The sequence below is a fragment of the Cynoglossus semilaevis genome, chromosome 9, assembly GCF_000523025.1.
Source record: "Cynoglossus semilaevis isolate Cse_v1.0 chromosome 9, Cse_v1.0, whole genome shotgun sequence".
Classification (NCBI taxonomy): Eukaryota; Metazoa; Chordata; class Actinopteri; order Pleuronectiformes; family Cynoglossidae; genus Cynoglossus; species Cynoglossus semilaevis.
The window spans coordinates 8,579,737-8,595,952 of record NC_024315.1 but is presented as its reverse complement, the minus strand read 5'-3'; the positions used below and the strand labels follow the sequence as shown (position 1 = coordinate 8,595,952).

Genomic DNA, 16,216 nt, shown 5'->3' with positions numbered 1-16,216 from the left:
CACCACCCTCCTCCCTTCCTCCCACCCCTTACAAAGAAGTCCCCCCAGCACAAACAGAAACTACTTTGACAAGAAAGACAAGGGTATGGTCTGGGTCACACTTTCCACGTTCTGTGTCTACGGAGAGCTGCCGTGCATTTTTGTGCGTTGTGTACGTGGAAAGTGTGGACGAGTATCCTCCACCTGGTCACATATGGTCCGTGCACAAAACTGTGGACATGAGCTGATTACAAACTGTTTTTCTCATCTCAGTGCATGGATTGCCCATCAGTCCGATTTCTCTGTCACAATTAATTTGTTTTTGCATTTCTTTCTCAGAACAGTTTTTGTTCACCAGATATATTAACCCACTCATTATCAAAGTCAAAGGATCTTTTCATGTAGCTCACATATTTGATGGAGGCATCAAGATAACCAAAAGGACTTGAGAATACACAGAAGAAAAGGTTCTTACACACGTGTGTTCGTGCGTTCCCCACTCTGGCATGCATACACACACACAGAGCAACACTTAAACAATCAAGAGTTTGCTCATCGCAGCCCAAGGTTGGTCAACTTATTCTGACAGCCTCTCTATTCATTACAAAGTCTTAGCCTTCAAAGAACAAAGTGGTGGTGAGAGAGTGTGAGTGAGCGAGTGTACATCTAACATTCTTTGCTTCGTATACATCAGAGTTGGCTATATCTCCGATCAATTCAAAGGCTGCCGTGAATTCATTTATCTTGACTCTAAACGAAAGAAAATCTCATATGTGATGGTTGAACCAAAGCAGTGTGTCATACAACTGAGGGACGTCATTCAGACGTCCCTCCCTCAGTCTGCTCCATTTGAGTCTAACCTACTGAAGACACTGACACATGAAGACAGGGATACAGATGAATCAGTGTTCTACTTTTGCATCCGTCTCTGACCTCCACTGACACAAGGATGTGAGTTTCAAATCTCAAGGTCATAAACACTGTCCTGTTCTGTGTGTCCATCTGAAAATGTCTCATCTGTAATCAGTGATTATTTATAACAGTTTTATTCACCCATCATTGAGTTTGTATCTTTTCATTTGTCATTCCCCTTCGTTAATTATTCTGCTTTCCCCTGAATGAGGTCATAACTGGAAGCGGCCTACTTAATGTGTGTCTGTGTGTGTGTCTTGGTGAGCTGGTTTATGCTGGAGCAAGTGTGAGCGCGTGTGTGCTGCCATCCCTATAGTCACCATGGTTACAGGAGATGCCCTGCGGCACCCCAGGGGCCCAACTGTCACCTCCGTACAGTAATTAGTGCTTATGAACACATGCATGTGGTACATATGTGCTCATAAACATGCTAGGATAAAAGCACAAAGATGCACATATATGGAGATATATGTTTATGTATATATTAAATCTAAGTGCTTTTATCTTAGCATATATATCTATATCTATATATATATATATATATGTATATATGTATGTATATATGTATGTATGTATATATAGTACCACACCCTGCCTCTGGTGTATTTTCTCTCCTCCCCTCTATTCTAACAGCAGTACACCTTCACCCTGACTGACAACTGTTGTTTATCCCACACCTCTATATTTCCACATGTCAAACTTTGTGCCGTCTGCCCTCTTCTCCCCTGTCGCGACAGTTCTGCTAACCTTTAGCTGTCAGGCTTCACTGAGCACCTAAGCTATGTGGCTCCCTGAGAATGGCTTGCGAATGAGAATGGTCTAGACATCACACACACACACACACACACCCTCGATTTAACCCCCCCCACACACACACACGCTCACTCACACAGATGTTACCAGTGAAACATGTGAGTCATTGCTTTAGACATGCTGCCAATGTAGGCAGTGAAATACGTGATACTTTGACATTGACATTAAACAACGGAGCCAGACCAGAACACAGAGAACCCCAGCCTCCGCCTCTGCATTTACATGCAACACACAGTATGAACAACAGGATGCTGTTGTTTTTTTTTTTACTCTGGCAGTGTGAGGTGAAAGTGACTAAATCCCAGGAGACAGAGCTTTGATTTGCGTTGCTCCGTCAACTTGATGGTGGCGGTGTCATACAAGCTCCGCTGTTTATCACCCATCAGGTGATACAGCTCAGCTGTCTGAAACGATGCTGCTCGTCTTTAAGCTTCCAGAGGCAGGATTGAGTCCCTCCAAGCAGGTGGTCTTGGATTATATTGAAAGGAAAATGTTTCACGCAGAGAGAAATTGACACACACACATACATAGATGTTCAGCCGTGACAAAAAAAAAAACACGGCAGCAATAGTGGAGGAATGTTGCTAGGTGGAATCGGTAGGATGACTCTCCAAGTGTGTCCTGGAATCGGACGACGTGGAAGTTGCCATGGTAACCAGCAGGAGAGGAGAGGAGAGATGGAAGAGTCTAAAAACTGTAGTTGGCTGTCAGTCTGCCAACATGATCGAGGGCAGGGAGACTGTATTATCAGGTTTGCACTGCAATCTGTTTATCGGAAAACATCTAATTATTCTAAAAGACAATGTTCAGTGGAGAATTAATTACTCAGAGGTTAGCAGCTAGCATGAACCTCTTTTTAAAAAGGAAAGATTAATTAGTGTATATAATATCTGAACTCTTCTTATTTAGGAAAGAAGTACAATTTAAAATCAACAGTGCATCACTCAGCGTTCCACCTCATGGCCTGTTAGCTTCATTTACACATTTCACTCTCAATGCATTCATTTTCTCATTACATGTCTTAACAATGTCGCCGTTGTTATAAGTCCTGCAAAATGGAATTCATTGGTTTTACATTTGCATACAGATGGCATTTGTATGCACACAACAACCACGTCCATTTCCTCTCTTTACTAAAATGTGTCATTGACCTGACGGTTAGTTGTTATATTGGTAATTGGAAATCCTTTATTTAAGTTCAAATCAGAAAAGAAGATGATTGGCTCCGTCTCTGTTGTTTCTTAATTGAGCTGAGTATTCTCCAGGTACTCAAAAACATGCAGGATACACACCTAATTAATACAATTAACAATTATCATACCAATTACTTTTTTGCAATAAAAACAAATAGTGAATAATTTAGTTGCTACCATTAAGGTACAAAGATGTCTAGTCGACTTGATCACATGAGCTTTTTTCATGTATTAATTAGTATTGATACCTTATTAGAATAACCGATACTCAATTGATACTCGAGTGTGTATTATTGTATCTATACTATGGAATTGTTACTCCCATCATTGGGTGCTCGCCAAACCCTGACTTGTGCAAAGTAGTAGAGAATGAATGTCTAAAGTTAGTCAGTTTATTGTTTGTTTGACCTTGTTGCTTTCCAGGCCATCGTGTGTGTATACATTAAAATATTAAGTATAGAGTTTGTATGACAGACGCTGCCTGGTGGACACTGTATGTCAAAGTGACATCTTTAGACTCAAGAAGAAGCAGAAATGGCAGAGAATAGCATGTTGTTAATAATGCAACGCAGTTCAGTGTTTTTTTTTCCCACTTGGGGAAATAAAATTATTTTTACCTGTGGTTTGTCTGACAGGCTGTGTAGAAACTGACAGACACGCAGGCACCGCTGAGACACGTTTTAGTATTTGTGTGTATGAGTGTGGGCGAACGAGAGAGACGGAGCTGTCATCCTTTATTTCATATGTGGTATGATGATGCTGGCACAGGAAGTGATGCGTCCCTTTCACCATAAACCCATGATAGACGTACACACGTATTAAGTCTCTCAAACGCACACCAACCCACAGACGTGCTGGACGTCTTCCTTCCTTCTCCTTCTCTTATCTCTGTCAGTCGCACTCCACGCATCACTCTTCGTTTACTTACTACATCCCGTTTCCTCCCGAGCCCTCCACGCACCCCCCCCCAACGCCCCCCCTCCTTCTATTCAACATCCATTTCCATCATTGCATTAGTTCACCTCCAAACAGCCCACTATACGTGTGTGTGTAACTACATCAGGGAACTAATAAAGCTGAAACAAGGCCAGTAGCAGAAGAATCCGATATGTCGTGACGGTGGTGTGTGTGTGTGTGAGTGTGTGTGTGAGTGTGAGTGTGTGGCTGTGGGCTAACAGCTTTTTATCCTGTAGCAAGATACAGTAACTATGCTCTGTCTGCTGTCAAATGGGTTTTTACTGAACTCCCTCAGGACAAAGGAAGCCCTGTTGAAATTCATCTCCCTTTGTTATTTTATGTTTTTCCAACTGCTTAACTCCCTCTGCTTAATTCTCCCTGCTATGGGTATTTCAATTTTATTTCTTTTCAAAATGCTTATAAAAATCTATCACGTTCTACACTTTGGGAAATATGTCACAGCTAACAAAAGGATCGACTTTTTAAACAGCAGGTTTTGTGTTCCGTGCACGACTGGAAACTTTCTTGTGATGTATTGTAATTAAACATGATTTGATATAAAAGAATAAATACACACTTGGCAAATTAGAAGTCGCAAATGGGCCCGGCTGAATATGAAGATTGAAAGAATGACAAAAAAAAAAGTGTTATCTTCCTTTTTCTCCCTTAAATACAAATTGTTAAGATGTTGTTGACCTGCAAAATCAAGCGTTATCACTTTAATAGTATTTCTTGTGAATTTAAAACACCTTAAAAACAAATAAACACACAACTCACAATACAATATGCTTTACATTTTTTTTTGTTTAGCATCAGATTTTATCACCATTTTTTTTAAACAAAATGACCTCCAGACATATTAGGACCAATGTGTCCTGCTCTGTGAAACTACTGCTGTGTGAGACGAAGCAAGTTTATCAGACACTACCAAACATAAATTAAAAAAAAAAACATTTATGGAGTGCTAAAGTTTCATCCCAATTAAGCTGTTGTGGTGTTTTTATGGCTAATTTATGTTTTTCATTTTTATAAAAAAAAACAAACTTGTTTTGCTAAGTTGTAGAAGCGCTACACCAACTGAATGTCTGCAGATAAACTGTGTGGGTTTGAGTAACTCAAAACAAACATGTTGTGTCTGAGGATCTCAGCATTCTTTTCCTCACCTTAACTCCGTGTCTTCATTTAACCGTAACTACATTTAATGAAGTGCATGTCCCTACAAGTTGGACATATTTGTTTGTGAACATTTTACCAGTGCCCTGTCATTGGTGATGGTGGCAAAATATTTAAATTAACAACAAACTCGATATGTACATGGAAGAGAACACATTACTGGACAGATGTATTGCTTTGTTGCTTTAAGAAGGTCATAATTTTTTGGTGACAAAAAGTAGTTTAAACTAAGGTTAGAACCAAAGACAATGAAACATCTTCTAAAACCTAAGACAGTCCAGTTGGCTGCGAAAGTTCTTGTAGAAAATGAAAATGTCAGCTTTGGATTTTCTTTTTACAAAGGAAATGTTTATTTACACGTCTTTATTTTGTGGAAAAATCCCACCTAAAAAACCCCCACCATCAGATTTTTTTATGTCCCACACCTCCTAGTGGCAGCTCTGGCATTCCTTCACCACACTTTAGGAATAGCATTGTTGTGTGGTTGAAGACTTTTCAAATTTGAATTTCACATGGTCACGTGGAGACTCTGCGTGTTGTCACTCAATTTCAGACACTCCTTTGAACTAATGAGGAATAGTTTCCATCCCAACTTACTCTGTAATTACAGCACATGTAGTTGCCCTTCAACATATCTTCTCTCACACACACACACACACACACACACCCAGTCACTTACATGCAAATCGTTCTGTATCAGCGCACGCAGTATTTTTGATTCCCTATTTTCAGTCCGCTCTCGACAATTCTGTCATTCATCGCCAGCAAAATCCGAACCCCAATCAGACAGTTATGTTTATTTGAGGGAATATAGTCAGAGAAACAAAGACAGACTGAAGGATGGGGGCTGGGGGGGGGAGAGGGGGGTGTTCTGTCAAACAAAGTGAAAAAACATAAAAGAAGAAAACAGCACCCGATGCGGCTGTCGCAGTGTTCTCCTGCCTGCCGTCGCTTCATCTTGTTAGCAAATAGCTGCATGTATATATGTCTATGTGAATTTGTGCGTGTTTGTCTAGAGACCGAGTGTGAGACAGAGAAAAAGACGGGGAAAAAAAGGACTAAACTGGCAGACAAGGCAGTAACCAGGCCACTACCTTGTTTTGATGTGGAAACACCAATTAAAACACAGCTTTCCTGCCAACGTGTAGAACACACATGGGAGGTCTACAAAGGATATTTTTTCTCCTTATTTATTTCATTTTTTTAACATTTAAAAGGTTGAAATAATTGTGTTTGTTAGTTTGTTTTCAGGAGGTAGAAATGTGTATTATTTTTAACATTTAAAAGGTTGAAATAATTTTGTTTGTTAGTTTGTTTTCAAAAGGTAGAAATGTGTATTATTTCACATTCAGGTGTGTGTGCTACTTTTCTAGTATTGTATTTATTTGTATTGTATCCGGATGCTGTTGGAGGAGAAGAAATGACGGAGGGGAAGATGGAGTCTTTTTTTGGATCCCAGTCGAGCTACTGTCTCAGAGCGAATGGTGACGTCAGCGTCGGCTTCACTCTGGATGGAGGGATTGTGGGAGAAACAGAGGGAGGCTAGAGATGATAACCCGGGGGAGACGGGGATGAGAGAGATATTCAGGAAGGAGAAAAGACAAGAGACGAAAGCCAGCAATATCAGGCACTAGCACATATATCTGGGTGTGACTTGAGAAAATGCAGCTAAGTGGGTTTAAGATAGATAAACACAGTGAGGGAAGAGCCAGACGAATAACAAAGAGAGAAAGGAAGAGAGGAAACATCCCTCGGTTGGAAGAGAGATGACAAAAGCTAAGCAGGAATCTGTTTTATTATCTGTGGTCTAAAAGAACAGAAGATAAAACAGTGGACCGACTGATAGCAGAGAGAGACGGATATAAATGGATATAACGTGGCGTTCCAAATCACTGCTGTACGTTCCCTGCTTAAAATACAAGTCAATTTCCTTCAGAGTTTATGAGTCAAGTTCTTGGAACTTCAGAGAACAACAGTCCGGCTGTGTGTGTTTATAACCTCTCCACTTGTTGGTTTCGTGCTTTGTTGTTTTTTCGCCTAGCTTGGAAGTGCAAAAAAGTTTGTTTGTGGAAATAATTCTTCCCAGAATGAAACTGCTCTGACATTCTGGGGAATTCGTCAGGTCGTACGATTCTTGTGTCGTCCGCCCCGGGGTTTGGATGGCAGCGGTCGTGCATGTTGACTTTAACCATGCTAAGGGCGTGTTCACACTTGTTTTTAAATAAATTGAACTCTGGTTGCTGTGTGTGCTCTGTTCCCAGGCACATGTGTACATTTTATGGAGCTTCCAAACTTTGTTGGAATCTCAGCTCGTACCAAACCTCCTTAAACTTACAATATCAGCAGGACTTAGATTTGTACTCTTTGTACATTTCGACCTTGTCTTTTGTGGCGCCCTTCAGATCTGAAATGCCAAGTGGTAAAACTCCCTCAGAGTGATTACATCATAATGACCACAAACTGTGGCTGCAGTTAGCCAAGATTTATTTGCTGGTTTATGCAAAAAGTATCTGATGAAATTAAAGGCCCCCACGTGGAGAAATGCTAAGAGTATGCTAGGGCTAGCTTTGAAAGCTTCAGAACTCGGCTCGTTCCTCGGCCCCAGAGCTTTGACCACAGGTACAGGCCGGTCAACATTAGACTCCGTGATCTACGGCGTCACGTTCTGTGTCTTAAAGCCAAATATTGAATAAAAATTAAATTAGCTCTCATGCATATTTCATTATGCAAATTGTGGAATGTGATACAGAAAGTGAGGGGACTTGAGGGGTTTGGCACACTCATTAAAAATATCTCAATGGAAGAATGTGAATGTTTTTAATATAAATGTCGCCTGTTTGACAGGTGTGTGGAGAGGGAATGAGGGAGAAAGAACATTTGTACTAATTGAAAGGAAATACTCAGATGAGAGGAGAAGAAGCCCGCCAGGCTTCTTTAAGTGGTAACAGTTTTGTATTTTTTTTGGGGGGGGGGCTTTAATTTAGATTTTTTTTGGGGGGGGGGGCTTTAATTTAAATTATAATGTGAAGCTTTATTAGAAAGGATAATAGCTAACAAATAATGACAGCCTAAACTAGTTCTCTGTAGGCTGATAACTCCATAAGCTATGATTCTTGCTGCCACCAGGCACAATATTGAAACGCTCTAATGAAATGTTACTGTATTTAAATCAGTAAAAACTTCTTTTTTTGCCCGCCTGTCTTACCTTTCCACAGTGGAAAAATTGGGAAAATTATTTTTGACTATTCATAGAACGATTGGATGCCATTCACCTGGAGACAATGCCAACACTGACAGATATAAATTAGAGACATAAGACAAGGTTTGTCAATGTATGTTGAGTGCAGGACAAAGCGGTTATTCATTACTAAAAGTTATAAAACTGTGTTTGAAATTTAACTTAGCCTGTTAAAAAAGACAATGTACAGGTTCATATGTTTAGGTTTCTATACTTTACCTGATAAACATAAAAAGAAATAAATATACATTTAACCAAAAATATCCTGTAGAGAAAAGGTATTTAGCAGCAATCATCAACTGGCGGCCCGTGGACCTAATCAGGGCTGCCAAATCCTCCAATCTGGCCCGTGACTGAATTCTAAAATAAACATCAACCAATGTTGTTATTTAAAAAAATAATTTTTATTTCATTTTATCTGAGTGTCAGGACCCCTAAGGTGTCTGTCCGGAAATATTATGGCCCCGGACAAATAAAACTGCAATATGTGTGACATTCACTTATTTCTCCTCCTTCCCTCAGCTGCTGCAGCGTTGCATGTGGATCCTAGAATAACATGGTAATAAAGGAGCTCCAGTGGCCTCACACATTCTAAATCATCTCCAGCTTTGACTGTTATTTGTGGCACGTTTAATTAAAAACGCCTCACATTTGTATGTCATGTATTCAGTTTTGTGCACGTGTGACTGCACATGTACAAACCTTTCGAGGCCGGTCACACACAGCGTGTTGTTTTTACACAGGCTGCGCTAAAGACATACTTACCTTTTGTGTGTCAGAGAAGAGGAGCCCTCTGATGATTAGAATTAATTATCTGGAGTGTGGGGCAGAATGCTGTTCATGGCATAGAACGCCGTTACCATAAAACACACACACACACACACACACACAAGCACACATACAGTACGTACACACGCAGCTCCTCAGCCGCCTGCGTGTACAGCTGACCTCGATGATTCTATAAGTGTGATGTTCACTTCAGGTGCGCTGGTAAAGGACACATTGTTTGCTCTTGTTACTCTGAAGGGTCCTTACACACACACAGCACTTCTGAGTGTTAGCAAACTGTTTAAGAGGATTCAGTATGTCTTGAAGTGTTGAGCCTGTACTGTATTTCACAGGAGAAACAAAAAAAAACCCTGTGCTGCTCTTTCGCTCGGTGTTTATGAGTGTTTAGTTTTACATTTCAGGCTGAAACATCTGCCTCTTTTCTCATCTTTCCCTCACAGATGTAACAACCGTACCCAGTGTGCAGTGGTGGCCGGACCAGATGTCTTCCCTGACCCTTGCCCTGGCACATACAAATACCTGGAAGTCCAGTACGAGTGTGTCCCTTACAGTAAGTTCCTTTTTGTAAAGTACAGCATTTCTTTAATCATTTATCTCAGTAATGGACCGTCTGCTACCATGTTTTTTATTTATTTATTTTTTGGTTACAAAGACCATCAGTGAAATGCATCTGAAATATTGACAAAGACATTGATTCAAGAAGACAAATGTTCAATATGCGACTGTCCAAAGACATGGGAAGCTATGATGACAAAGCATTCTGACCAAACCAGCTATTAAAAAGGATTCATGGTCCAGTATGGTGACAGAGTCAGGTGTGATTTTGTTGCCACGTAACCACAGACTGTGTTTAATTAATTAAGTGAAATATTCATGGCAAGTAGTTGTAAACAATGTGAAATGCAATTACTCCATTTTATATTAGTTTTATAGTTTTCCCACAGCTCACTGTATAATAAATACAGAGCGGTTAAGCCTGTAGATTTCAATTAAGAACATATTAATTCTTCCTTGTCATTTATGCCGTACAGTACTTTGACAACACTTCCAGGGCTTGTCTTCAGGCAAACTGTGCTTTCTGTTGTGTTAAATCACATAAGAGATCTGACATGATTCCTTTTTTGCTCTGCGATGTGAAAATAAATTCAAATTTAATTGAATTTATGATCATTTTTTCTCACTGAATAAAAACCTTGGATGCTGAGTAAAGAAGGCAATTTCAGGATATACAGCTATAAGTAGTAATTAAGATTAATTATGTCGTGGAAAATGTTGCAAAATGTAGCAAAAACAACGAAGATTAATTATGTCGTGGAAAATGTTGTAGCACAAACAACACTTCATATTCTGCCTGTTTTCCACTGTAAAGATCCCATGATATAAGATGTGTGTTAGGGTAGAGGTTTTTCAAAGTGCGGGCTGAGACCCTAAAGGCGGTCACAAGGGGCCCTGTTATCCAGCTGCTCTGCTAGCGTGCAGCTAGCTAATAAAAAACAGACAAGAAATAGCCAGAAGGAGCAGACCAACAGTTTAGTTTATGGAATATACACTGCTGAAAACATGTTTGTTAATCATTTCCTAATGCTAAACAAATGTAATAATTATTGAATAGTGAATAAAAGTAAAAGTGTAAAAGTTGATGTTATATATTTTGTAGCCCTGTCTGTTGGTTTGGTGTGTGTCTACGGCCAGACATGAATGCTGTTTGTGGGGCCTTGGTATGGAAAAGTTTGAGAAGGCCGGTCTTAGGATATAAAACTGTCCAGCGTGTGTGAGTGCAGTACTGTGTCTCACTCTTGACATGTTCCTTTTGCTTTTCCTGCAGTGGAACAGTTATAAGTCACCAAAGACAGGAGGCCATACACTGTAGGAGTTATGGCTGAGATAGGATTATTTATAGCAAGTGCATTCATCTTGTCTCTGGGTCTGGCTGTTGCCAAAACGTGGTTTCAGACACGAGCTCTGTTAGAGATGTTTAGAACTGGAGTGGGGAGGTGATTGTTTGTGCTGAAAGTTCTGCCTAAACCGCAGCAGATCTCAGTTTGTCTGAGTTGGAGTTTTGAGCTTTGGCACCAGAGTCCATATAGACGACCAAGGTGATCTCCCACACTGAAGCATTCAATTATGTCTGGCTAAACGGCTCTTGCCTGGCGTCTAGAATGACCAGCAGATTAAATAATAGGACTATCAGAGCCCTCTCTGGAGCAGATGGAAACTCAACCTGATACCTGCTTAATGCCCCACCAAGCATTTGCACACACACACACACACGCACATGCACACACACGGAAACATCAAAGCAGTCGGTGTGTGTGTGTGTGTGTGTGTGTGTGTGTGTTCGACTCTGATCTTATTCATTTGAAACTTGTCTGCATGTTCCCACTTTATTTTTGTTGATGTAACTGCATGACTGTGTGAAAATGCAGCAGCAACCTACATTACGTAGCCGCGGCGCACAGAAGACCAAACAAATGACGGGAGAGACGAGGCAGATGAGTTGCACGGTGATCTGATAAACAATGGGTCTGTCAGGGTAACGTTTCCACCCATAAAAATAGACAGCATCTGAAACCAAAGTCACTGGAGAAAAAAAGGGGGGGGGGGGGGGGGGGGGGGGGGGGGGGGAGACAGAAGAGTGAGTGAGCTCCTGACAGTACATTAGCAGTTTTTTGTGTACTTACTAAGTGTTGGGGCTGGATCAGGTAGCACTGTGATACACAACCTGGTTCCTGTGGGTGTGTTTAGCCTAAAGAAATGTTGCACAACGTTACAGAGGGGGGAAACAAAGTTTTGTATTAAAACAAGGCTCTGGAAACTATTATCTTACATGTTACATTGTTTGGCATGAGAAATAAAAAATCTATCTCTGGATGTCTCTAAATGATCAGCTTTTTCAAAAATGTAAACATTTACGACGTCCTCGACCACAACTATTTCACATGGGTACTAGTTGGTGAGCGGAGCAGAGAAATATGTTGTCGGTGAAGACGGCGTACATTGGAGGATGCTACATTTAGATTTCTTTCATCCGTTTCTGTTGGGTTTTTTCCCCCTTCATTATGGCTCCCAGGCGTAGGTCAGACTCTTTAGATGTTCTTATGTCGGAGATAATGTTGTATCCACTGTGTTAGCGTAGGTGAGTCACGTAGGTACTTCTGTAGAGAATGTGAGCGCCAACTTACAGGGAAAATCAAGTTACATCGCACAGTAAGAACGGAACTCTGTGTAGTCAATATGTTGTGATCTGGACCAGACTTACATTCTGACGCTGACAATGAAGGAGACACGGTTGATGAAATAATACTGTCAGCTACAATGGTGTGAACACACATTTATTTGACATAAGGTGGGACAACGTCTCCATTAACTTGCTTTAAATCAGGACCAATCAATACACACAGTCATTTTTCTAAAATATACAACAGTGTACTCAAACTGCACTCCCGCTGCATCAACAACTAACAAATCATCACATTTACAAAGAGGGTGCAGCCGGCTTTATAGCGCACTCAAGTGACGGAAGCATCAAGGGACGTCCGTAACTCTCCCCTGACATTAACAGCTCTGGTTGTTGATTGTAAACACCTGACCCCCAGTGACCGGCTCTGAGGCCAGGTGTTGCTAATCACAGAAGTACTCCACAGGAGGAAAAGGAGCCAAACTCCAGAGAAACTCTCTCTGCTGCTTTATTCTGTAGATTGCAATCCACTTGAAGACTTGGTGTTCAGCCCGAGCTCAGTTCCCACACTGTTCAGACTGTAAACAAATCTCAGTGTGGGTTGTAAGAACAGGTTAATTAAATTAAGTACACTCCAGTTTTCAGGGATAGTTTGTCCCTTAACCTTCTTCCATGCTTTTTTTTTTTTCTGTAGGATTTTTTGGCTTGTGTTACCTTCACAACTCCTCTCCCTGCACCGTTGGTCTGTTGGCTGTTTTCCAAAGCAGAAATCAAGTGCTCTCTCGCTCTCTCTCGCTCTCTCTCGCTCTCTCGCTCTCTCTCCTTTGCTCTCTGTGGTATAAGTGTGTGGCAGACGTGTGCCAAGCTAGCCAGCTAGCGTCTACAGTAATTAACCACCTGTGTATATTTTTTCATAGCACTGCAGGCATTCTATAAATATCCATACAGTAGCGCACTACCATACCAACTGTGTCTCGCGCGCAGGAATATTCAAGTACGCAGTATCACCACAGCCGTCTGTGGTGATACACTTCCACTGACTCATGTCAATACATGAACATGTACATCCAGGCGACGGTCGCTCTGTCTTTTAGCTTCACTCTGTACCTCCCCCTGTGAACCAATTAGACTTCTATCACGTGTGTTGTATTAGGAAAATGAAAAGAGGAAAAACAGTGAAGTGTTGTGTAATACAGACACAGTCTGTTTTAGACAACAGACGTCGGCTCCACGTGAAAGCTAATTAAAAGATAAAATCACCTTGTTTGAACAATTAAGGACTTCTGTCACATTGGACCCCTGGACTAACTTCATCACAATGACGTGAGAAGATCTGTATGTGTGTGTGTGTGTGTGTGTGTGTGTGAGCAGATTATGGTAATGTCCATATGTAGGACTGGGTGTAGACATCGGCAGGTTTTTGTGTTTTTCCCCAAGAGAAATAGAGACAACCAGACGGGTGTAGACTGAAATGGAAAAAAAAAAAAAAAAGGGAGAGATGAAGCAGAAGAGGAAGAGAGAGAATGGGTTAGACAAGGCCAGCAGACGAGGAACAGAAAGAATGAATTAACTGATAAAAGACAGGGCTGAGGGCTGGACAGGGCTCACGTCGGATGAAGCAGGGGAAAAAACAGAGAACGTAGGCGAGCAGAGCAGACGAGAAGAAAGGCACACGCAGGATGAAATGATTAAAGAGAATGGCAGGTGCTGATGAGCAGACAGAGAACGGAGGGAATAATGGACAGAGAGAGAGAGAGAGAGAGAGAGATAAAATTGTTGGTGTCCACAAATGACCTTGGGCTGGAGTGACTGAGCTGATTGGAGATGAGAGATAATGTTGGTGTGAGGCTGCCGTGGCTGCTCGCCGTCTGCAGACACGTGCACACACCACTGTGCCCGCGCCCCACCCAAACACACACACACACACACACACACACACACACACACGGCTCCTCTTCCTTCGCCGCGACGAATACATCCTTTACAAACCATACATTTTCAATAAAAATGCTAATTATCTTTACACTGCTGCACAGCCAGATTATTACTGTGTGTCTGCGTGCGATATGTGAATGTGAAATAAAAATGAAAGGATGGGAGGGAGGAATAGGAGGAAGTATCCAAGGTGCAGTAACTGATCACAGACATTTAGGCCAAGAGAAGACATTTCATGAATATTCTCTCGTTTTTAGTAAATGTGAAACTGAATTGGTTCGAGATTTTCTAAGCAACAAAGTTTTTTTGTTAATGTTAATCCCATGCTTTAATTTTTTTTTGTAATGAACCATAAATAGCCTCACTATTATCTGTAAACTTAAATATCCAGAGGACAGTGGTTCTCAAACGTTTTGGTCATTCTCCACAAGAAAAAAAAAACACAAAACATAATCTGCTATTATATGGACCTCAAAGCCAAATTCAAATCATTGCTCCACCTCAAAATAGAAACCCTAATTATCGTCTGCATTTAAAACAAACTTGTAATAAATGTATCACAAGAAGAAACACAATTATTTTAGATTATTTTATTTTAGATGACAATGATGACAAATCTGGCTACTTCCTGCAGTACCCTCACAGACCACTATGCCTCAGCTCTTGTTGGTAAGGACTGACCCAACAACTAAGCTCTAATTAACGTGTTTAGCTCGCCATCACACAGGGCACCGATTCGTATTTTTAATCTCTCAGTCTTGAAAGTAAAATGAAGCACAGGATAAAAGTTCTTCTAAGACCAGCTAAGATCTCACCGTACCTGACCTTTAAGAACAAGCACTTTTTGAAGCTAGCTAGCGCATACTGAACAAATATAAAGTAACAGGACGAGACCTGACCAGATGCTTTGTTGTTGATGTTTTCGTGGATTTCGAAGTCTTTTTTTTTTTGCCCAGTTGTCATCGTTCATATTTGTTGTTTTTCTTCAGTTCTGGTCCCACGCAGCTGCTGCATTAGACACAGACATATCTCTGTCTTTGCTCTGCTCTCGCTTGGCTAACCTTGAAAAGACCTTGAGGTTTCAGTGAATGTCTGAGTAACCTACACTCACTCTGTCAAGTCTGCTGCACTGTAAGATAAATCACTGGGATTTTTGAAAAAAAAAGAAAAAAAGAAACTGACTCTTGTCTTCAATCTGGAAAACAGATGCTGCGGATAATAATAATAATAATAATAATAATAATAATTATTATTATTATTATTATTATTATTATTGTTATTGGATTGATCAATCATTCGTTGGACATACTTTCTAAGGCAGACTAATGACATTCAGCCGGTCTGCTAACTATTTATACTTGTTGCTGCTTCATTCTAGTCCATTAAGTCGATGGTTTGCTGAAGACCTTGAACTCTGCGTGTTTCTCGGGGAGGTTGTGTTGGAGCCTCAGGTGATGTGCAGTCCTGCTTATTTGCTGTCATTAATCCCTGTCTTCTCAACCACATCTTGTCTCTTTGTGGTGTAGGTGTGCGTGTTTACTACATCAATATCTGTCCTTCCATATCGCACACAAACAACCCCCCACCAGTCGCACACACACACACACACAGATACGCTGTTTTCTTAGACCTCAGATTTTCATGTAAGTATTTCATATCTTCAACGAGAACACACACACACACACACACACACGTGTACATGTACACACACTTATTCCTGGTTTAGCACGATCTCCCACCACAGACTGCTTATTTATTGGAAGTTGTGCTAAGCCGCACCAGTTACCATGCATTTTTCATGAGCCGAGGATTTAATGCTGGCTTGTGTGTGTGTGTGTGTGTGTGTGTGTGTGTGTGTGTGACAGAGAGAATATTTGTGCATGTCACACAAGTTTGTGTAGGGCTCACAGTTGCTAATGAGATTTAGCTTTAATGTGTAAAAGAATGTATGGTTGTAGTGTTCTATCTGGGCTTCATATAAACATGAGAAACAGGGAAGTTATGAACCACTTTATTTTGAAGACTTTATCCCCTCGCCTCCCTCCACTC

At 40.9% G+C, this 16,216-nt stretch overlaps 1 protein-coding gene across 9 annotated transcripts in view; it reads left to right on the top strand.

Annotated features, from left to right (window-relative positions):
* Window positions 1-16,216, top strand: part of adgrl3.1 (adhesion G protein-coupled receptor L3.1) — a 107,906-nt gene that overhangs the window by 37,526 nt on the left and 54,164 nt on the right. For all 9 annotated transcript variants that reach the window (XM_025058339.1, XM_017035263.2, XM_025058341.1 and 6 more), the window contains one exon: window positions 9,495-9,604. In XM_025058339.1, the coding sequence (XP_024914107.1) occupies window positions 9,495-9,604 (110 nt within the window). The remainder of the gene's footprint in view (window positions 1-9,494; window positions 9,605-16,216) is intronic.